The 24,423-nt window shown below is 36.6% G+C and overlaps 2 protein-coding genes across 2 annotated transcripts; both read left to right on the top strand.

The window, feature by feature from the left end:
• Positions 1-20,011: 20,011 nt before the first annotated feature.
• Positions 20,012-21,964, top strand: LOC134256663 (uncharacterized protein K02A2.6-like). The gene has a single exon (XM_062739345.1). The coding sequence runs from the start codon at positions 20,012-20,014 to the stop codon at positions 21,962-21,964; it is 1,953 nt and encodes a 650-aa protein (XP_062595329.1).
• A 914-nt stretch (positions 21,965-22,878) lies between these two features.
• Positions 22,879-24,165, top strand: LOC134256662 (uncharacterized protein K02A2.6-like). The gene has a single exon (XM_062739343.1). The coding sequence runs from the start codon at positions 22,879-22,881 to the stop codon at positions 24,163-24,165; it is 1,287 nt and encodes a 428-aa protein (XP_062595327.1).
• Positions 24,166-24,423: the final 258 nt, after the last annotated feature.

Genomic DNA, 24,423 nt, shown 5'->3' with positions numbered 1-24,423 from the left:
TTTATTGTCCCTTGGCGGAAACCCTTGTTTTTGCCACTTGCTGGTTTCTGGAATTTAAGCACGTTTTTGAAAATGGATAGTGGCGCGTCTACAAAACGCTTTGATATTCCCTTGCAGCTAAATTTTACCTTGCGGGTTGCCAGTGGTACGCATACACGCAAAGCTGAACGTTTGGTTTTTGTTTTCTTAACTAGGCGCAGGATGTCTCTAGCTCTTGGGTGTCGTTTTGTTGCATAGCTTACAACGTACGTTTTTGAACAAAGGCTCACCATTTCATCTCCAACAAATTCTATCTCAAAAAGTCCTGGTGTTTTTTTTTTGTCGTGTGCTTTGTGCTTAGCGCAGCACTCGCGGGTAAACAAGTGAAATTGAGTGTCTGCTTCTATGTTTATATCCGAGCAAAAATTGTGAATGCCTCGAATGTGTTCAGCCTTCATTTCTGGGATTAAGTCTCACTGAAGGTTGATCCGATTATGGCCATCTAAGCGCTATCAGTGTCCATTTCACAATAAGCAAAATCACTTCGGTGTAAAAAATTAATTTGTCCACACAATCGTTATAGAATTTTAGCATTCGTTATTTTGCATATTGAAAAATTAAGTATCCATGCTGAATCGACAGGTCACGTGTTATATGACTTCGAGATTTCTCCACTTCAAACACATGGTGCTCAAGTTCTGTAAGATTAATAAAAGGGGGATCGTTCACTTCAGAGCTGGCCTCTTCTGTGCCTTAAACGTATGTGATCTCTCTGTGTCTGGATTGATCCATAATGAGTCCCCCGAAACCACAATTTCCAACTAATTTCCACGTTTCGGCAATGACGGCCATGCAATGACGGCCATGCAAGGATTCCAATCTCCGTGTCGTCGTGCGTTTGTTACCTCACTCACAAATTCTCTTAAACATGTAGATGGGATGTATTCCACAACTTGGTAGATACGGGTCACTTCCATTCCGTGCTCAAGATACCATTTGAGTAAAGGGGTGGCTATTAAAATCTTTTTAGCATGCATACCTCCTACAGTACCCGCATCGTTATTCTTTACAGGATACACGATACGATAGGATACACGCACGATACGATAGGATACACGCACGATACGATAGGATACACGCACGATAGGACATGATACACGCACGATAGGATACACGCACGATAGGATAAACGCAAAACACGATAAACGCAAAACACGATACACGCAAAACACGATAAACGCAAAACACGATAGACCTGATAAACGATCTACACGATAGGATAAACGCAAAACCTGATAGGATTGTTTCAAAATGCGGAACGATTTTTGACAAGACGAAAAGATTATTTTGAATTAAATCTAAAGATTAAAGATTATTTAAATTAAATTATATTTTAATTTAAATACTCACAGAGCTTCAAATCTAAACTATAAAGTACACTTAATTATTATAAAAATAACCTGAGATCTCTGTATTAATTAAACAAAAGTTGTTTATTTATAAATATAAAAAATTGACAGTGATTAAATGGATATTTATGAAATGGAGACTGTATTTTTTTTAATTTCTTCTTAAGTGTGTGAATTTTTTAACTCTATAAACAGATTTATTATTCATGAAAATTATACATTTTAATTTTCTATCTAATAAATTTATCTACAAGTACCAAGTTACTTCACGGAGGAAATTTACGCAATAAATTAAAAATTTGTATTTAATGTCTAAAGCTTACAATCTGCGATGTATCCAAAATTCGCAATTAAATATTAATATCTTAGAAAATAATACAAGTAGAAGACTGGCCGAAAGAAAGGTTTAAAGAAAACGGCTTTAACAAAAATAATAAATTTAACATGATAGATCTATCAAGAACGAAACAGTTCAAGAAAATTAAATTTTCTGAATAGAAATCTAAATAATTATTAAAATAATGGCGATCTGCATTAATACATCTAAACTGTGTCATGAGAATATGAATCTGCTACAACTGCACATGTACATTTACGCTAAGCTCTGACTTATGAACATGTAAACATTTTACATTACAGATACTTAAAATCTCGTATTTATTAACGAATATTGAATGGTTAAAAACTTTCTTCTTAACAATACAAAACAGAAAAATTAATTAACAAATATTAAAAGAGTGAAATGCAACTTTTCCGACTAAATAATTATACATCATTGCTATTAAACTCTCTGTGTACTGTTTCTAATAATAACGAAAAATAGGTTTAATTCGGCAAATGAATTATTAAACCTTAAAAATTATTTTACACTGACCCGGTTATCTCATATTAGGCATATTCGAAGGGCGGTATTTTGAAAGTCCGCAACCAATTTAAAATTAGATAAACAAGATCTAACCAAAAAGCCAAATATAATATTGAATTCTTAAATAAAGTTATATACGTATGGAATAAAATCGATTAATACTATAAATAGATGCGGTGTATTTATTAGTCTTGCATGGTCACGGCGGATCAGACGACTCCTTTTGTTTTATTTTTATAGTAAGATACCGTTAAAAAAATATTGCAAGCTAATTTTCATAGTTTAGAATGTTAGAACTATTTCATCCGTTTCTACGATCAATGAAATTGTTTCCTAGAATTAATTTTGTCCGTTTTACGTAGAAAACCCGATGACCCGAAAGTGCACGTACCACAAGTGCAGTATATTTTTTCATGATTATTAAAAGACTTATTTACATAAACATAATGGAAACATTGTACGAAATGAAAAAGAATCAACGGAGTAAGTTTAGGGACTTCATTTCATTAAATTGATTTATTTAAATTTTTATTTAACATTCAAGATGATTTTAAATCCATAAATCGTACAATTATTTAATGTATTTTGAATTAAATCTTTGATAAAATTGTTCAAACAAGTTATAGGAACAAAATTCCGAAAATAAAAAGTTGCATTTCAGTGGAACCAGGTAGTATTCGAGGTTACTAATTGACCCCGGGTGAGAAATCAGTACAGGTATGTTGACGGTGATCACACACACGCGGGCCGAGGTGTCAGTTAGGGGAGAAGGGGGAGGGGGCGGTTGACCGCACAGGAAGACAGTGTGCTAATTAGAGACCTACACATACGTGTCAGTTTTATTGTAAGGAAAGGTCTTCGATTTATTTTGATTTTTGGCATCCCGATGGATTATATTTTGAGTTTATTTCCACGCCGAAAAGGTAAGCTGTTAAAAAAATGTTTTCCCCTGTACATGTATATATTATTTTTATGTTATCTAATGCCAGATAAAATTAATGAATATCTATTATTTGATAGTAACAGCCATGGTGTGATAAATTGGGTACAATATTTTCATTGATTATATTTTATAATTTTGATTCATTTTATTAATTTAGACATATGTCAAGGAATTTATAATTAGCTTTAAAAAATAAATTAAAAATTTGAACGTATACGGCCAAAATCGTCGTTAGAATCATCTGGATCATTGTCTTATGTTATATCATATTTGTAACATCAAGACTTAAATAATTGTACATACATGCAGGTCAGACGCGTAATCATATTTCTAACGTTATCAGACAATAAACAAGGAAAAACAGAATATTGCATGAAAAAAAGACACATTTCAATATCCTGCTAATTATTTATTTATTTGCTTTTTGTCTACGCGAACATCGTAGCTTACCAAAAATTTTTCTCCGGTAACTCCGATTCATTTGAGAAAATTAATAGTATTTAATAAATCAATTTATTCATTCATGAAATACGCGATTAATTATTTTTTCCTTCTACGCTTTAATATATCTTATATTGATGAAAAAGAAAGGGATAAATCTTTACTTTCTCTTTTTCGGTTGAATTAATCTTATTTCTATTAACAAAACGAAAAATAAACTCGGAATAGCTCAGTAGTTTCTTTACACAGTAAAGATAAAGAGCGAGGGGTTCCGAATATACACGATAAACGCAAAACACGATACACGATAGAACCTGATAAACGATCTACACGATAAACGCAAAACACGATAAACGGAAAACACGATAGAAAACGCAAAACCTGATAAACGGAAAACACGATACGATAGGATACACGCACGATACGATAGGATACACGCACGATACGATAGGATACACGCACGATAGAACACGATAGAATTGTAAAGAATAACGATGCGGGTACTGTACTAAAAGTCTCCTTGTTCTTGCGGGCGTGTTGTTGCATATTGGTTCCTATAGCAGCAAACGGAATGTAGTTGTACAAAACATTGGGGCCATTTCCTCGAAATAAAATTCAATGGGAGACATGCATGACATTATTTTCTCCGTCTGGCAAACTCTCTGGGGTACGAATGTCCACTTCAACCATGCCAAACAAGGTTTCGTCAAGGACGGCAATTAGAATTTGACGTTCACTCACGCCTCCTTTATGCTCTTTGTGAAATTTTGGTGCCTTGTCGTTGATGATAGAGCGGAATTGTTTGCTTTGTTGTTTTAACACAATATATTCATATTCCCATATTTCGACGACTTTAAACCCTAGATCTTCTAGGAACCTTGTTGTCTAAGTTTTTTCATATACTGTTTTTCTCTTTTCTTGCCATTTTTTATTTTTTGTATGCTTTAGTAAGCCAACAATCATGTCGATGAAAGTAACATCCGAAAGATGGTGTTTGTATCAGCATTAAAACCATCCACCGGGAAGGGACCCATGCGTTTTTCACGACCAGAGTTCAATTTGTGCTGGATGTATTGTCCCGACACAGAACTCACATAATCCAACCAATAATAAGCAGACATATATTTATCCCGAATTTCTCCATTAAATCCATTTACCTCGCGACGACGAATAAAAGGACCATTTGGCATATTCTGATCTAAGGCCCCCAAGTAGAGCGCATTGGCATCATATACAACGATTATTTGGCATGGTTTCTGACCAGTAGAGCTAAAAATGATGTCTTAACGATTATTCAACATACCTGTATATAAATGTTTCTTGTATCTTATCTAAACGTTTAACAATGTTTTGGTCATATACCCTTTCCATGCCTTACAATATTTACGCTACCAGCTGGCTTACATGGATACTCTTAGAAGTCAACAAAAACTAATACATGTATCGTATGAATTTAAAAATATGCTTAGTCTAGTCACTTCAATGATCCAGGCAATTCAAATAATTACTCTTGCAGTTGCTTTTCTGTAATTAAATTATAAACAAATAATATCAATACAACTCACTTGCACCCACCTTTACGTAAAACCCATGGTGTTTATGCTTTCCCTTAGATTTTTTTCTTAGGCGGGTCAGCGTTGTGCCCAAGGACATTTCTTCGTACCTCCCATCCTTCAGGACAACTGAATGCATGCTGAACTTTGTTTTAAACAAAGCAGCTACCATCTGCATCTAGTCGTCTGAAGTGGAGATACTTCAGTACTCTCCACCTTTATTTCAATGGAGGATGTCCCGCCAAACATCCTCTGCATCCTCCGTTCTTCAAGGTCTATAAATCATACTTCCAATGTCTGCATTAAGAATAATATGTTATGTTAGACCAATTTTAAGTTACTTTCAATTACAGTTTATAATTTATTGCTCAGAAGGATTGTTCAAATTACAATATAGAGAGGGGTAGAATGCAATGGACTTGCTGAAGTCAATGAGAAGTCCAAACCAAACTGTTTTAAATTAATAAACCTGAACATCTGAAATTTAATAATTATTTAAAGGAAAAGTGTTTGACCATGTAAAATTTAACTAGATGCTTGTTAAAATGTAAATTTAGGATAATTAATTATCTGATTTTAAAAAAAAATTATGTTTCTTTAAATCGTTTTGAGCAGCACATCTTGCAGGCCCAAGACACCCGAGGCTTAGAGAGGTGGGTCAAGGAGAGTTCGGCTATACATGTACTTCAGTACCTAGTCAGTAACAAAACTAATAAGTAACTGCCAACACAGGAAACTTTGCCAAATATGATCCTCATGCATATGAGAGGCAATGCACATCTGGCGAAATTTCATATGTACTCACTTGTAATCAGCAATTAAAACAAAATTATAATCTTGTTAATATTCTTACTTCCAGACCTGTATCAGTGTCTTTCTGAACTTTTTGTAATCTTTTGGCACTTATGTTCTTCTGACTCTCCAAAAATTTCGCTCTTAATTTTGCTATCAATCCTAATATTTTAAAGATATCAAATAATTGAATTTAATGTAGATCAAATGTTTTTGATTATGTATTCATGCATACTCGTGATCAGGGTGATATTATCATTTCTACTGAAATACAAAGCAATTTAAAACAAATACTTACCGGTACTGTCATTTATATTTGATGGAGTAAATGTAGTAAATGTTGATTGGATTCCTGAATCTGAGGGGAAAATATTAAGTTTAGTTTATGTACACGTATCTGAGGTCCTCCTGATTGAATGCTTCTCAATTAACCTTTATACTATTGGCAGTTAACCCACTTATCTTAATATTTTTAAGGTGCTGAGTATGCAATTTTTAAAGTTGTTAAGGTGCTGAGTATGCAATTTTTAAAGTTGTTAATTTTTCTTTCACTAATCTTTATAACCATTTGCGTATGATTTCCGAACACCCGTGGAAATGTCACGTGGATTCTAAATAGGTAATTTTTACGATTAATATATCCTATTGGTTTTTAATTTTACTACGCTTCAACAGGTCCAGGAAACTACCTTTCAAACTTCCCGCTTAATGTAATGCTACATCATTCCTCTTCTTTTCTTTCTGCTAAAATTTCAAATATTCATCCCATCATCACTTCCATCATAATAGTGTGGTTTAATTTTCAATTAATTTTAAAAACATCAACAATAAAGTAAATATCCATATGTATTATTAAATATATTGTATGCTCTTTAAGTGTACATTAATCATTCTCACTAACTTAGTCAGTATCTGTCATTCCTGTAGTCACACAAAAGTTAATAATTAGGATGGTCTGCTTCTTTAGTTGGGTAGAGATGACCATTAGTTTGTAAAGTTACGGCGTTGCTGGTTATACTTGTGTTCCTGTTGGTTTTTTCCTTGGGACTGGCGATGGGTCTCCTGTTCCCGAGGTCTGGCAGAAGGAGTGTAAAATAACGTATGTAATTTGTCCAGGAATTCTTGACGCTTCTTAGTATGCTGGGAATTAAAGTCTGTGATAATTTGGTCGAACTTCTTTTGTTCTTGGGCAAAGTCTGTTGTAACCTTCCTCAAGTCTTTCAGAGCTGATTACCTTAAGTTGTGGATATAGCGTTCTTTTTCTCTGATGTCGTCATTAATATAGCTGATTACGGCCTGTGCTGCTTCCCTGGTTTTATTCTCCGCAGTTTGGTTCCAGAAGTCTTTAAATTTTTCGTTTTTTTCTTTTCCTAGATTCAAAGTGCATGAGAATTTAGCCGAGAAACTCCATATGGAGGGTACCGACGTGTACGGAGGCCATTTTTGATGCTTTCTCTTCTTTTGGAGAAGGATCAAGCGTTTTTCCAGGGTCTCCTGTATTTCCTTCAGTTTTGTAGATGCATTCCAATTAATTACAGTTTTTAGGCTCTTCCGCCAAGATTATAGATATGTCCAGGTCTGGGATGTTGGATGCAGCCTCTTGATTTCCTTGGATATAATCAAAGTCCAGGTCTGATGTTTGTTTACCCATTTTTTCAAAGATAGTCTGTTAACGTTTTATTATATTCAAGGTTAAGATGATTTGTGGTGAGAAATGAGTAATGTACAGAGCTTCTTTTGGTAGAATTTATTGAGCCGTCCGGGATTGGTTAAATTGAATTTCTTTGAAATGACAAATTTGTTTGAAAAAAAGCGGATGTGAGATTTGGGAAAAAGAGGTGTTAGGTAGTGCTTCAAGGTGGTCAGAGGATGAAGCCCCAATAAATCGACCACGCCGATCGCTGTCATAGAGATGCGATGCGCGGGATGATCTCAGTGGAACATTGTTCCTAATTCACATGTCTTCCATAAACGACATAAATCAGCCATTTTTTATTGTTCAATGGTCACAACGGGAGCAGCGCAATGTTGTGCAAATCCGTCTGCTATATCATTTTCTAAATATAAAACGGTTATTTCAGCATAATTTTTAATATTTATTATATAAATGTTTTTCAAGGGGTGATATTGTTTTTGAAAATAGAAGAAGAATGGCAATCCGACAAAGTTTGATTATAAGAGACCACGGAATCTCTCGATTAGAATATTGGGATCAAGAATTAATTGAAGAACAACGACCAGCAGGGAGAATTCGGTGGGTTAACGGTAAAGCTGTTTTTGTATTTGAGTAATTTGATTATGAATACGAAGAGAAGAACGAAGAAGAACTGAAAAAATAGAGTCATGATTAATGACTAAACTCAACGGTCGTTTTAATGGCCACCAATTTTTTCTTTCGAAAAATACATTTACAAACGTATGGTTTATGTTCCATGATAAGGTAAAAAAAGTTCTTTAAGAATATTGATACAGCATCGTATTATTCTTTTTATATTGAAAAAAAATGATTTAACATATGAAATAGACTTTTCAAAAAAATATCGTTTAGGAAAAGGTATGTTTTTTAAAAAATGACAAAGACTAACTCGGCACGGAATTCGAAAAACGATGCATGGAAAATAACTTTGCCATGTTTAAAGCTGAACACTACTCGTAAATAGGCATAGTCCGCCATATTTCCCGTTCTTCAACGCTCTCCCTACAACACGTATATAAGGAGCAGATCGCTAATCAGTTGAATTTATTTCACTGTAGAGATCCGACGAGTGTAGATGTACATCTTACAAAGCCGTGCTACTCGGTCGCGATGAAATTATCAAATTTAACCTATTTTTTCCAAAACAGGACAGAAGTATCATGAAGAATACAGGTCAATACATTATTTACAAACAGAAAATGCACATAAAAATTCCCAGAAGAATAAAGGATTCGGAATTTCCTGGTAATATGCACATCTACACATTGTGTCCTAAATATCTCCAAAGATTGACGAAATTCTGTGCAGCTGTTTAAGAAGAGTTGCGCTGACAAACTGTTTATCTCTATATTCAAGGTAACATCTACACATTGTGTCCTAAATATCTGCGAAGTTTGACGAAATTCTGTGCAGCGGTTTATGAGGAGTTGCGCTGACAAACTGTTCATCTCTATATTCAAGGTGTGGCCAAACGCTTAACTTAAAAAGTGCGGAAATTCCCGGGGAAAATAATGGAATCGGAATTTCCTGGTAATATGCACATCTACACATTGTGTCCTAAATACCTGCAAAGTTTGACGAAATTCTGTGCAGCGGTTTATGAGGAGTTGCGCTGACAAACTGTTTATCTCTATATTCAAGGTATGGCCAAATGCCTAAGTTAAAAAGTGCGGAAATTCCCGGGAAAAATAATGGAATCGGAATTTCCTGGTAATATGCACATCTACAAATTGTGTCCTAAATACCTGCAAAGTTTGACGAAATTCTGTGCAGCGGTTTATGAGTAGTTGCGCTGACAAACTGTTCATCTCTATATTCAAGGTATGGCCAAATGCCTATGTTAAAATGTGCGGAAATTCCGGAAAAAAATGGAATCGGAATTTTCTGGTAATATGCACATCTACACATTATTGTGTCCTAAATACCTGCAAAGTTTGACGAAATTCTGTGCAGCGGTTTATGAGGAGTTGCGCTGACAAAAAAAGGACTGACTAACTGACTGACACTCTGACGGACGGGTCAAAAACATTATACCTCCCGCAACTTGTTGCGTGGGGTATAAAAAATCTAAGACAACGAAAGGGGTACGACATGTCGGCCACGAGTTTCGAGTGTGCAATCGGGTGTAACGAAATTGAACGGTTTATATACCCGTCTGACAGTGCCTATTTATGAGAAATGTTCAGCTTTAATATTTGGTATTTTATTTAGCTTACTATACACACATCGTGAGAGATCTTTCAGATCTTTCTTTAAAAAAAGATCAATTTTATTTTTAGAATTATTTTATTTTTGAAGAATAAAATGTAAATAAAAAATTATGAAATCCAACTAACAGATCATATATATGTCCTAAAGAAAAAAGGAGACAGATGCCGTAAATACAACACAGAGAAATACAGACAAAGGGGGTAAGTAAATTCTTTTGATATATAACTTGTAAAATAGACATAAATAAAAAAAAAAAATAATTATAAAGTAGAAATTTCCTTTAGATTTAATTAAACATATAATTTTCTTTGATAAATACGAGTAATATTTTTTTATTTTAATAAAACTTACCAAAATAATTAAAAACATTTATGATAAATGTAAGAAAGATAACTCCGTCAATTTTGCACGACTGCCAAGTTTTACGGTTACTTTTGGAAATTTATCTTTCATTTTCACACTTTTAACTTTGACAATTATTTTGGTTGAAAATCCCAACTTATGTTTTTTTTAACTTACGTTTTTTTTTTAAATATCCAAAAACTATATGTTACAATCATAGTTTCTTTTCTAGTTTTTTTTAACACTCCATTTTCATCAGTTCCTCCTGTTCTACGCCCTCTTCACCGTCTTTTCCTTCATCTTCCTCAACCTCTTTTTCTTTTTTTGTTTGTTCTTCTTGGTTTTGTTTAAATTTATTCTTTTGTTCCTCCCCTGCTTCATGCAAGCTGCATTTCTGCTTCTTATAATTAAAAAGTGATTTAAACTTAAATATACAACACAAAAATTGAAATATAACGAAAAAACTATACATCTGAGGAGAAAACTATATTAAATTTACTTACCATAATGTTAAAGATACCTTAATTTTCTTTTCCGACGTAAGGTCCTTTGGGTTTCTAAAAGAAGAAATCTTGATAACTTTATATCATGTAAACATAGTCTAAACTATTTTTTCATAAATTAAGGTAGAAAAATAGATAACACGATTACGGTATTTCACTATTAAATTTCATACCTGATTGAAATTTCCATGTTTGAAAATTTATTTTTTTAGTTTAGTCCGAAAACTTTGGCGTCTAAACGAAAAGTAGTGACGAGAATGGAAAACCAGTCAGTGATATTTAACATTTTACGGAACTTAACTAAGACTTTTTTAAAATCAAAATCTACGCCAATGACATATATTCAAACAAATACAATGATCTCAAACGAAATAATTTAATAATGGGTAAATTATGGATATGAAACTTATATTACGTATTACACCGCATTTAGGTCAACTTTTTAGGTCAACTCATGTGACCTACTGCTACGTTTTCGTCCGTCGTTGTTCGTCGCTCGTAAACTTTTGAACATTTTTAGCTTCTTCTCTGAAACAACCGAACCAAATTTCAACCAAATATAGTATACAGCATCTATGGATGAAGGAGAACAAAAATTGTGAATTTCATGGTCCCTGCCCCTCTGGGGGCTGAGGGGTGGGGCCAAAACTGTATCTGTAAAACGAGTGATGTCCTGTTATAATATTGTTATAAATTTGAACTTGATATATGACTGTTCTTATCTTTTTTTCAGCAAACACGGATGTCACAACCAAATGATCTCCACAGAGGGTACAAAGACGGGAAAATCATATATCGCCGGAGATGTCAACACAGGATATCACAGCTCCACAGAGGGTGCAACAAGAACAAAATTCAATCACAACGGTGCCCGAAGGTAGGAAATAGATACAAAATGTACATAGTTTTTTTTAACTTCGCATCATGTTTAATATATTGTAATCATTATGTTATTGTTAAGTATTTGAACTTGATATATAACTTTTTTTAGGGAACAGTACACGAGATGGACTCTGGGGATCTGGTACCCCAGAGAGTACTACGGGCACTCCAGCGGATGGAACCTCAAAGGGTCCCACGACCAGAAAAGTAACTTTAACTTATGAAGTAAGTTTGTTTACTTCCAGTACTTCGGATGCTGAAGTCACAGATACATCTAGTGGCGTACTTCACCCGTCACAGATAGTAGCAGTCGTAAAACAACTAACCTGTTCAATAGTGATAGTCAAACCGTAAGAACGGAAATTCGTATATGTCGGTAATGAATATCGATACAATAAAACATATAGTGAACAGCATGCAAAATTTATTTCTAATTATTACTATTTCTTTATTATAATGTTACCCTTTGTATTGACACCTTTAATAGTGTATAAATTAATCAAGTTCATAAAGAAGAGACAACATTCTCAAGAAAAAAAATTAACTGAAATAGTCGGTTTATATAGAGATACATGCACTAAAGAAAATATGATTTACTGAGGAAGATGAAGACTGTTTCTGTACTAATTCTTCCTCTTGTGATATAAATGCAGAAAATGAATACGAGTCAATTAAAAACGTTTCTGCAGTATACCTCGAAGCAATATCAAGATAAAGAGCATATATATAGTAATTGGTATTTTATTTTAAGCAACTGCTGCCTTGGTCTGTGTGCTTTCCTTAGGCTTATCCTTCTAACAATCAAGAGTAACGCAAGACGCTTTAGATCTAGAGTACTGATTTAATGCCGATGACAATAACAAACCCCCTGATCTGATATTTATCCTGTCTAACCGCCTTCCTTATCTGCAGATCCTCCTTCGCTACGCTGGTACCTTCTTTTTAATTTCATCTACTATTGGTCTTTCAGTAATGTCCTTGTCTACAACAGTCTACCGAACTGGTTACATCGGAAAACTAAAATTCAGTAATTGAACCACAAAAAAAAATAATTAATTAGGAACCCTGTTGAAATGAGTTCATTTTCTAATCCATATAAATTAAGAAGACCACGATCTTTGACCAAGAAATGAAGGAAAAGAAAAACACTTCACAGACAAATAATTGAGAACGTATGACCTGCAGATCTGGAGACTGTTTTGAGATAAATACACGACAGTGGAAATATGTGACTTTTCGGAAAAAATTTAAACAATTACTAAAGAAGACGAAGATAATCTCTGTAAAGAGTGGCAATGTCAGCAACAAGCAGTTTGTGGAAGCAAATCACTTTTGTTTTGTGAGATAATTAGATTATTAAAATGTTAAGAAAGGAAACCTATGCACATTTCTTGCTTACTTTGAATGTGCATAAGAAGAAATATTAAGTTGTGAAGAGGGATAACTCTTGCAAAAAATGCAGCTGTACGAAGTGTTGTTGGAAGTTTGGTAGTTGACAGAGATAAAACGTACACCTTTATCACCCAACATGCCAGGTCACTTAAGGTTCTGTGAAATATAACAGAAAACATTCAAGATCCAGGAATTTATGCATAACTCCTGAAAATGTTGCTGTTAAAAGCTAAAATGAAACCAGTGGTGACAATATCATGGTGATATATGTCAAACTTGTTTAAGATGCAATGCAAATTTCTGTAAAGGGACAAGGTAGTCTGCCTGATAATTGTTGATTTTTTCTGTTTTTATATCATGTCAATAACGGTTTATATCTGGCATCAGCCTGATAAAATTTAATAAATTATTTATCAAATAATGTGTTAAGGGTTTGCTTTTATGTTCAGCCAAATGAAAATCGTATAAAATAAAAATCTCAATATCTAAATAGATACTTCTTGCTTCCTCTTAAAACTGTCCTATGACACCTTCTATTAAAAAGCTGTCTTGAAATGTATGCAGTTTGGTTGTCACTTGCAGCGTCTTGCAGCAATAATGTGCATATAACTCTTGCAGGACTGCACAGCTGCAGGTCTAACAAAACAATAACACGACATTTGTTGTGTATGTGCAGATAGTTGAACGTCATAGGTACAGCTACATATCCCGCCGGCACAGTGTAAATCTATCATTACAGCAAACTGATGCCCTCGCACAAGGTCATGAATGTCATAAACATTAATCGCGTACAATCCCCACTCGGATGATCGCTATTTTCCTTGTTTAGTGATGCGCGGATGGCAACGTCATCAGAACTAGCCATATGCTCAGGTGACCGATATGGCCTTTGGCAATCTGATTAAAATCAGATCCTTTGATCCGCTCACATAGATCGCTACACAAGGATCTGAAGAAACCCTGGCTTTTTTCCATGCTGATATCTATGTAGATGCACAATATTTTCATTCTCCGTACTCACTAATAATGGTCCGAAACTTCAGACACCATGTTTCAATGACAGGTACCTGTGGACAGCCCCCCCCCCCCCCCCGTCAAAATATTTTTTTTTCTTTTTTGTCATGAATTATGTTTCTAGTACTTAATTACAACGTATTCCACATGAAAAATCCAGAGAATAATATAGATTTAACGATTTACTAAAAAAGTCATACCCTGGTATTATAAAATAGAGAAGGTTAGTCACTTCGATTTGTTTACATCGGACCCCTCTTGAATATCGGGCCTAAAATATCGTATACCTACTACATGTCACCAAAATGTGTCATCTAGAAAATCTGCAGCAAAATTTAAATTCTAATGAATCGATTTCGACTTCTTTTATCAAAATTTTCCCGAACCTTCTTGTAGTCCTCTGGCTTTTTCCTTAATTCTATGACACTCGGAACTCGAAAGTTAGCCGCTAGGTGTCGTTTTGGATCACTTCCGTAATTCCTGGTTTGATATTTTCAAATTTTTCACGTTTGACACTGAATACTCGGATAATGGGGGAATGTCTGAAGTTTGAAAAGTGCTGGGAGCTTATCCTGGTCTGCATAACATTATTTTTATTTATTACAAACTTTAAGCGAAGTAGAAATTTTTAGCTAATATAAGCATTTTCAGCAAGATTTTCAATACTTCGCAAACAGCACAGACTAGCTCCTAGCACTTTTCTGGTAGAGGAAATAAACATCATTAGTGTGTAACAATTTTTTCTTGAAATACAAGCGTATGTCCTTGCACTATCCTCATTTCCTACATTCAGTTTAACTTCTATTTTTACACAAGTCATGTGACAAACAGCTGATACATGCGATATAACTGGTAATCACTACGGCCCGGTCCTATCCATTATTAATAGCTATATTTCATTTTCTACAAGAATTCAGTTGCTTTGTTACATTTTTTAGAAGAAGTAACACATATTTAAACGGTGCAAAGGTCACATTTTCCATATCGGTCCTTAACATAGCTGAACAGACGGACAGACAGACAGCTAGACGGACAAGCTGATTCCTATATACCCCCCCCCCCAAAAAAAAAAAAACAACTTCGTTTGCGGGGGGTATAAAAATAGATCCCACCATACTTTATGCCTCAACAAAGTATGTATTTTTAGAATACATTTACTTGTTCTTGAGAACAATTCTTTACTTATTACAGCAGCACACTCCTTCCTGTAGTTTTTAGAAATATATGAAGTGTCAACAGGCATCTTCGCTCGCCAAGGGTTTTCGGTCCGCAACGCTCCCCATAAACCCTTGGCCGATATGCATTGTAAAACGCCGGCCAATTTTCATTGGAGAGTTGTAGCCGACCGTGGACCAATGAAAAAACTGTTTTCAATTTACGGCCTAGAGCTTTTGAGAAGTTTTCGTGGAAATTCTAACGCATGTGTAAACCCGTTTTCGTTCCTATGAACTCACCACGTCTGTCCGTTAAAGCATATATCGTTTCTTGTTGGAAAGAATTTGAAATTTTTGTATTCCAAATGTTGCCATATTGTGTATAATTTTCTACCGAAACATACATAAAAGCTATTATTTCATTGGCTGTTTGCTTCAACCAGAATTATTGTTCTTTCTGAAGAATTTACAAATGGCGCTATGTGTGACCGGCGTTTTACAGTGCATATCGGCCAAGGGTTTATGGGGAGCGTTGCGGACCGAAAACTCTTCGCTAGCGAAGATGGTCAACAGGTGGCTTTACTTCCAAGTATTATACAAAAAATTCTCTTTCCACATTAGACCATCTTGATCCCAGATTCTAACAAGAGGCCCATGGGCCACATCGCTCACCTCAGCACTGTGAATGGGAAATTACGTAATATCGCGATTACCTCGCAGTTATCCAACTTACTACCGCTCTTTTGTGGGGGAGTCGTGAAAGCTCAAATCTCACGAGATTACTGGGGCACATGGCATTGTTTACAGTAGTGACAATCGAATGATTTGAACAATTTTATGTCGAAAGTACAATGTATTGCCAAGAATTGAATTCCAGATAGTAGATTGTCAAATAAGGAAAGTTTAGATTATTTTATCAACTTTAAAATGAGACGCTTTTCAATGAAAATTTAATGAGAAGAGCCCGCTTATTAAAAAATATCGTAAAAAATGTAACATTTTAGGATTAGCTCCTCTCAGAAATTAATTAGGCTGGTTCAGGGATTGATAAGGAAGCTATTCCACCAGGATTTTTTACTTATCTGTCCTTATAAATTCTACAATGATCGATCTTGCATTGTATTCAATAACACACTTGCCCCCAACCAACAAACGTTTCCTACCTCCATCGCTAGAGAGTTCCGCTAAGTTAAGTAATCGCGATATCAAGTATTGGTTTATACTTGAAAAGCTTAAATCCAAAAGTAGTCCCATGACCAATCATGGCTTTGCTATTCTTGAGAAGAAGATTTTTAAAGAATTTTCCTATACATTTCTATGTAAAACTTTGGTCGGCCGTTTTGGCCCCGCCCTACCCCTTGGGGTCATGTTTTGAACAAACTTGAATCTACACTACCTGAGGATGCTTCCATATAAATATGATCAATTATGGCTTTTTTATTCTTGAGGAGAAGATTTTTAAAGAATTTTCCTATATATTTCAATGTAAAACTTTGGTCGGCCATTTTGGCCCCGCCCTACCCCTCGGAGTCATGATTTGAACAAACTTGAATCTACAGTACCTGAGGATGCTTCCATATATATATGTATGATCAATCAGGCTTTGTTGTTCTTGAGGGGAAGATTTTTAAAGAAATTTCCTATATATTTCTATGTAAAACTTTGGTCGGCCATTTTGGCCCCGCCCTACCCCCGGGGGTCATGATTTGAACAAACTTGAATCTACACTACCTGAGGATGTTTCCCCATAAGTTTCATCTTTCCTGGCACAGTGGTCTTGAGAAGAAGATTTTTAAATCATGCTACCAAATTTTCTTTAATTCCCAATTATCTCCCCTTGAATGAGGGCGTGGCCCTTCATTTAAACAAACTTGAATCCCCTTCACCCAAGGATGCTTTGTGGCAAGTTTGGTTGAAATTGGCCCAGCGGTTCTTGAGAAGAAGTCGAAAATGTGAAAAGTTTACAGACAGACGGACGGACGCCGGACAAAATGTGATCAGAAAAGCTCACTTGAGCCTTCGGCTCTGGTGAGCTAAAAAATAAATTTTTGTGACACGATAGCGGTGTTTTCCTTTGAAGTTCACTTCTGTATTAGCAATACAGAACAGGACTATGGTGGGCGGAGCTACTTTCCGTTCTGTATTAGCCCTGTATACCGTATTGTATTTCCCAACTATTCTGTATCTAAAATACAACAGTAAATGCTGATTTTTCCAATTATAAATTTTGGAGAAATACCCAGTATTTTCCTGAGAATGTAAAATCTCAATACCTCTCAATCACTTTTTAAAAACTCATTCCACACAGAATCTACACATAATTTCGATCCAAACGAAAAGGAAAATTCGCAAATAAAGGAAAACATCAAGTTTTAAATTTATTTTTAAAATCCTTCTCGCTGACGACAGCCACACGTCTCTTTCACTTCGTTTTTAAAGTCGCAATTCAAGTAGAAAATAAAAATCCGTGACATCCAAGTCCATCGACGAATTTTCTAGAAATCCTGTTTTTGCAAATCTAGTTAAACCGGGATTTTAAGACCCCTGAAGTATAAGAATCAATCTCCATCTACAATACATCACAATAAATACGGTTAAATTTTCCAATTTATCCATTGCGACTGACTATTACACGAATTATGAATTAGGCGGCGAATTCCCAGTTTTCGTAATGGCGCCGGTTCTGACGTTTTCCTGGCACATAAAACTCAAAATCATAAAAAAGCCAGAAAAACGTCAGATATTTCGGACTACGTTAGATTGTGTGCCAAAACAGGACTGTATGTTCTGGAACAGAAAAGACTGTCAGCAGTGTGTGTTGAAAGGTCTTTCAGCAAAATTTTAACTATCTTTGCTTTTTGCGTGGACCCTGAGGTCCATGCAGTAAATATATAAGAGAGGTTAAACCGGATGCCCTGGGCAAACGACAAGCTACGCATGCGCGACAATGCTAGAAAGTTTGCACCTTAGGTAACTTGCCCGTAGAATAATTCGCCCTATTCGAATAAAAATATACCATTCATCGGCAAATCGCGCTTTTAATTCTACATATCGCATTTACATATTCATTGGCAGATCCGATTTTCTCTCTTTTACTTATACTTTTCTATACAAACTAAACATTAATTCTATGGAACAAGCATTTTAATAAGTTATACAGTATATAGATATATTTAACTTAACAATCTGATTGAAAAACGTCATTCAACGAATAGAGATAGAGCAAGTTTTCGCCGGCATTAGTTTTGTGCATCAAGGCTCGCAAATTAATTTAGTGTTTCAGCAAACGAGATAATCCGATCTCACCTAAAACAAACACCATGATTTATGTCCGTGGCCCCTGATGAGGCTTCTTAATAGCCGAAACACTCTACAACTACTTGCATAATTCAAATCAAATATGCAAAAAATCATATCTACTAGAAGTGTGGTTTGGAGTGTCGGGTCCTAATAAATCTCTTACAAGTTTGGTTGATTGATGTCGCTAATTTTCACACAGGCACTTGTTTTGGTAAGAAATTTAAACCCATAACTCAACACAAGCAGGTCAGTGGTACATTCAGGTACAATCACTAGATTTAGCTTTCGATACGTAGCATAAATTACATACAAAGCTTTAAATTTATTTACCTACCTAAGGTAGCTTTATTTTATTTAGCTACCACATAAGACTTTTTTGTTGAATTAATTTGATACAGTGATTTCAACTCATATGAAAACAATTTATGAAAAAATTACTCTGGAAGATGTGTCTTTTTCTGCACAATTGCAGTTAAAGTTCTGAAAGTTTAAGGGCTATATACAGGGCTATATACAGTTTAGTTAATTGTGATCAAAATTGGGTAATTATTCAACACAATGTGAAGTGATGATGATCATACTCATCCACGCCTCACCACACACAAAGCAGTGGATAGTTACTCAAACAATGGAAATAATACATCTTTTGCTTAAAAGTGTTCAAAAGCAACAATGTATAATCTATCTCTCTTTTGGATTGCTTTTTTAACATACCTATGTATAAATATTAGTGGCCATATAATTGCAACTTCATGAGAATAACATTTGTGAATTGGATTGAAATGGTTAAATAAAGCTACCTGGGGTGGGTAAATAAAGCTACAGTCGGTAAATTCTCCCTACGTAGCTGAATGTACTGGACAGTGACAAGGATCTTGTAATCTAACTCTGTAACTAACCCAGAATTAAACAGAGTACCCCCTCCCCTAGAATCGCACTCATTTACACTTGCAGAGAAAATGCACTGACAAAATGTTGATACCTATGTCTTCTACGATAATTTATCTACACAATCATACACGGCATCGCTTGTCTTTTACTTTCGTCTCCGTAAACAGCGTTAAAACTCTGCTCGCCGGGTGGAAAGGTCGAATTCAACCATGAAATAGTCTGTGCAAAGTGTTCCCGAAAATGTTAACAGACATCCTTGTTGTAACAATATTAGAGTATGTCAATTGAATATTGCTAAATATAGATCCTATTCATTCTTATGTACATGAGCGGCCTCGGTAAAATTTAATGTATTTCATATAGCACCTAAGCGGCCCCGTTCTACACATTGCCGCCATTGTTGTAAACATGCCATGTGCTTACCTACTTGAATAAACACTGTTGCACTCCACATAAAGACTTATACAGGTATTGATACATGGTGTCAGAAGTACAGTGAGTACCGAACTTCGTTTTAATTAACGGGATTGTGTGTTAATGCACAGTAAATAATTGTTTCGGAAGTGCAAACGTGCTGGGTCGAATTTCCTCGACAAGTATACGTCCATGTCACACGTTAGTGCAAATTATACGAGTTGCAGCGAATGAGTAGTGAACCCAGTGACTTTAGTGAATATATCAGATATCTTTATGGAATGGAGGATCAAGTAGCAGCACCGGCATCGATTATGCAGAGCCACATACCGCTCCCGCCAAAGTTGGAGTTGGCGGGGAACGTTGCACAACACTGGAAATGCTGGAAACAGCTTTGGGACTCGTATGTCATAGTGACGGGACTTTCAGAGAAAACCAATGCCTACCAGGTTGCGACTTTTGTTACATGTATAGGCCCTGAAGGCCTCGAGGTCTACAACGGACTTCCATTTAAAGACGAAAATGAAAAGAACGACCCAGCAACCATATTGAAACTCATGGAGGAGTACTGTGTAGGGGAAACAAACACGATATATGAGAGATATGTTTTCAACAACAAGCATCAAGAAACGGGAGAAACAATCGATTCCTATGTCACAAAGTTGAGAAAGCTCTCACTGACCTGTGAGTTCGGTCAGTTAGCCGACCAGATGATTCGTGACAGAATAGTGTGTGGAATCAAGGACAACACTATAAGAAAAAAACTTTTGCAAGAATCTGGACTGTCACTTCAGAAATGTGTGGACATCTGTAGAGCAGCAGAGAAAACCGCCGCACAAGTTAAGACCATGAATCCTCAGGAGGAAATACACACATTGAAAAAATCAACCAAACACAGAAACGGTGTGAAGCATAAGGATCATAAAGGAGGAGGAACACACCCTAAACCACAGAGTACAAAGACTCGTACATGTTGTTACTGTGGTCAGCAGCACTCCAGAGATAAACAATCATGTCCAGCATGGGACAAAACCTGTGGAAAGTGTGGGAAGAAAAACCATTTTAAGGCAGTGTGCCGACAGCGAGATAAGAGAGTGAACTTCCTGGATAAGTATGAGCAATGTTATTCCGATGAGGAAATCCTTAAAGTAGAACAGATCTTCGCTACCAGCGCTTTGGAACATTCGAGAAAACTGTTTGCTCAAATGAACTTTAATTCTCAGCCGAAACCTGGAAAATTCCAAATTGACTGTGGGGCCACCTGTAATGTTATTACAGATGACCTTGTACCGAAAAATGTGAAGATACAGAAGGGTCATCACACATTGAAAGTTTACAATGGACAGCAAATGAAGACTTCTGGCAGTTGTAATTTGACCTTCACTAATCCAAGAAACGGGGAAACATTCAAAGAGAACTTTGTTGTGGTGAACAGTGGTTTACACCCTATTTTGGGCTCAAGCACAAGTCAGCAAATGAACTTGATTTCAGTCCAACATGACAATATTATGACTCTTGAGTTCCCCAACACAAACAATCACCTTGATATGGACACCATAACAAAGAATTATGGAGACATCTTTACAGGAAATGGATGCTTCGAGGGACCAGTGCATCTAGAAATAGACGAGACTGTCCCACCTGTGAAACTTCCTTTACGCCGTGTCCCAGTTGCAATCAAGCCACTTTTGCAACAAAAACTGAAAAGACTAGAAGGATTACAGGTCATTCAAGCTGTCAATAAGCCTACAGACTGGGTATCTATCCTACTAGTATTCAAGAAGGCGAATGGAAAGTTACGCATCTGCATTGACCCGAAACCCTTGAATAAGGCGCTCCGTCGAAGTCATTACCCTCTTCCTGTGATCGAAGACGTTTTACCTGATCTATCCAAGGCTCGCGTTTTCACGGTGTGCGACGTAAAGAATGGCTTCTGGCATGTGGAGCTCGACGAGCAGTCCAGCTACCTTACAACCTTTGAAACTCCGTTTGGACGCTATCGCTGGCGCCGCCTACCTTTTGGCATCTCTCCAGCGCCTGAGATTTTCCAGCATCGTTTGGAACAAGCCATACAAAACTTACCTGGAGTCAAAGCTGTTGCTGATGATATTCTTATCTATGGAGAAGGAGACAGTGATGCAGAAGCCATACAGGATCACGACCAGAAACTTTCAGCTTTTTGAACCGATGCCGCGAGCAGGGAATCAAGTTGAACAAAGACAAGTTTAAACTGCGATTAAAGGAAATGTCAAATATTGGACATGTTCTAACCCCCGATGGACTCAAGCCTGACCCTCGCAAAGTACAGGCTATTATTGAATTTGAAACCCCAAAGGATGTTGCGGGTGTGCAGAGGTTCTTAGGACTTGTGAACTATCTGTCCAAGTTCATGGACAAATTGAGTGATATGTGTGAACCAATTCGTTCCCTTGTCCACCGAGAGGTAGTTTGGCAATGGACACACGAGCAGGAAGAAGCATTTCGTAAACTTAAAGATACAATATCGCGAACACCAGTTCTACGATACTTTGACTCGAAAGAAGAAACCACACTACAGTGTGACGCATCAAGCACAGGACTTGGCGCATCCCTCTTACAGAAGGGACAACCAGTCGCTTATGCCAGCAGAGCATTGACGCCTACCGAACAACATTATGCGCAGATTGAGAAGGAGCTGTTGGCTGTCGTATTCGGAATGGAGCGATTCAAGCAATATACTTACGGCCGCAAGGTACTTGTGGAGAGCGACCACAAACCCCTGGAAATTATACACAAGAAACCATTGGCTTCAGCTCCAAAGCGTCTACAACGTATGTTCTTACGACTCCAGAAATATGACATTGAGATCACATACAAGCCTGGCAAAGAAATGTATGTGGCGGACGCACTGTCCAGAGCGCATCCCCAGAAACAGACTACAGAACTCTGCACCGAGGAAGTATTCAAGGTATTTGAAGATATCAACATGGTAGAATACTTACCTATTTCGCAAGCAAGGATGTTGAAGATACAGCAGACCAGTGACAGAACGCATGACTTACTTAAGCAGACTATTCTAGATGGATGACCAAAGAACAAGGGAAGTGCGCCAGTGGAAATGCATCCATACTTTCATGTGCGAGACGAACTATCCGTCCAAGATGGTATTGTGTACCGTGGAACCCGTTGTGTCATACCGAAAGCATTACGCGCTGAGGTTATGGGAAAGCTTCATCAATCACATATCGGAGCTGAAGGATGCCTTCGTAGAGCTCGAGAGTGTGTATACTGGCCGAACATGAACTCTGAGATCAAAGATCTTGTATCAAAGTGTGAAACGTGCCGAACTTATGAGCCATCACAGCAAAAAGAAACTCTCATCTCACATGAGATTCCAAACCGCCCGTGGTCTGTTGTAGGAGTAGATCTCTTCCAATCACCTGTAAGTGATGACCAATACCTCATCTCAGTAGACTACTACAGCAATTTCTTCGAAATTGTAAGGCTGGAGTCTACCACCTCAGCTACCGATATCAGCAAGTTAAAACAGCATTTTGCTAGACACGGAATTCCTGACAAAGTTATCAGTGATAATGGTCCTCAATTTACCTCCCAGCAATTTGAAAACTTCAAAGTCAAGTGGGAATTCGACCATAAAACATCCAGTCCGGCATATCCTAAGTCGAATGGAAAAGCGGAAAATGCCGTAAAATCTGCAAAGCAGCTTATGAGAAAAGCAAAGCACAGTGGACAAGACCCATGGCTTGCGGTACTTGACTTCAGAAATACGCCAACACAAGGAATCGGAGAAAGTCCAAGCCAGCGTCTAATGAACCGTAGAACAAAAACATTGATGCCACAGAAAGAAACATTGCTATCACCATGTGGTAAGAAAGATAACATCAAGAAAATGAGGAAGGAAAAGGACAGACAAGCTCGCTATTACAACCGCACAGCAAAAGATTTGCGAGAGTTACATCATGGTGACACAGTGCGCATGAAGCCAACACAACTAAGGGAAAAGGAGTGGAAGAAAGGCACAATCATAGGTAAAGAGGGAATAAGATCGTACAAGGTACAAACACAAGACGGTACCTTTAGGAGAAACCGCTCTCACCTGAAGGCCACGAGTGAGAAACCAAATGACTTTAGCGTTATTCCTGACTACACAACTCCGAAAGAACAATCAGGTGATAATTCCAGACAGACTGCGCCGAGTGGGAACTGCCCGAGACCTAGTTCCGAAACCACTGAAAGTGATCGATCCCTACCGGACAAACCGTTAGTCGTTCCGAGCGGAGATGTGCCACTGAAGCCCGATGAACCGCGAACCACTCGTTCTGGACGCATTGTTAAGACGTCACAATACTTAGAGAACTATGTGCATGCTGTGTATTATGTGTAATGAACTGTTTCAGTATTATTTTCATAGACTAGTCAGTTTGTAATATTGTTGTTTTCGAAATTGCATTATACTATGATCTCATTCTTGTTTAAGTGTTTAGGTCCCTGATAGGATTTTTGTTTCTTCAAAAAAAGGGAGATGTAACAATATTAGAGTATGTCAATTGAATATTGCTAAATATAGATCCTATTCATTCTTATGTACATGAGCGGCCTCGGTAAAATTTAATGTATTTCATATAGCACCTAAGCGGCCCCG

The sequence above is a fragment of the Saccostrea cucullata genome, unplaced genomic scaffold, assembly GCF_032062105.1.
Source record: "Saccostrea cucullata isolate Sc308-1 unplaced genomic scaffold, CSIRO_AGI_Scuc_v1 ctg5201, whole genome shotgun sequence".
In the NCBI taxonomy this organism is placed as follows: Eukaryota; Metazoa; Mollusca; class Bivalvia; order Ostreida; family Ostreidae; genus Saccostrea; species Saccostrea cuccullata.
The sequence above is the reverse complement of the archived record's forward strand: the minus strand, read 5'-3'. Positions and strand labels throughout refer to the sequence as shown.

Coding starts and splice junctions, on each gene's coding strand:
- LOC134256663 (XM_062739345.1), top strand. CDS start 20,012: ATGAGTAGTGAACCCAGTGACTTTAGTGAATATATCAGATATCTTTAT.
- LOC134256662 (XM_062739343.1), top strand. CDS start 22,879: ATGCATCCATACTTTCATGTGCGAGACGAACTATCCGTCCAAGATGGT.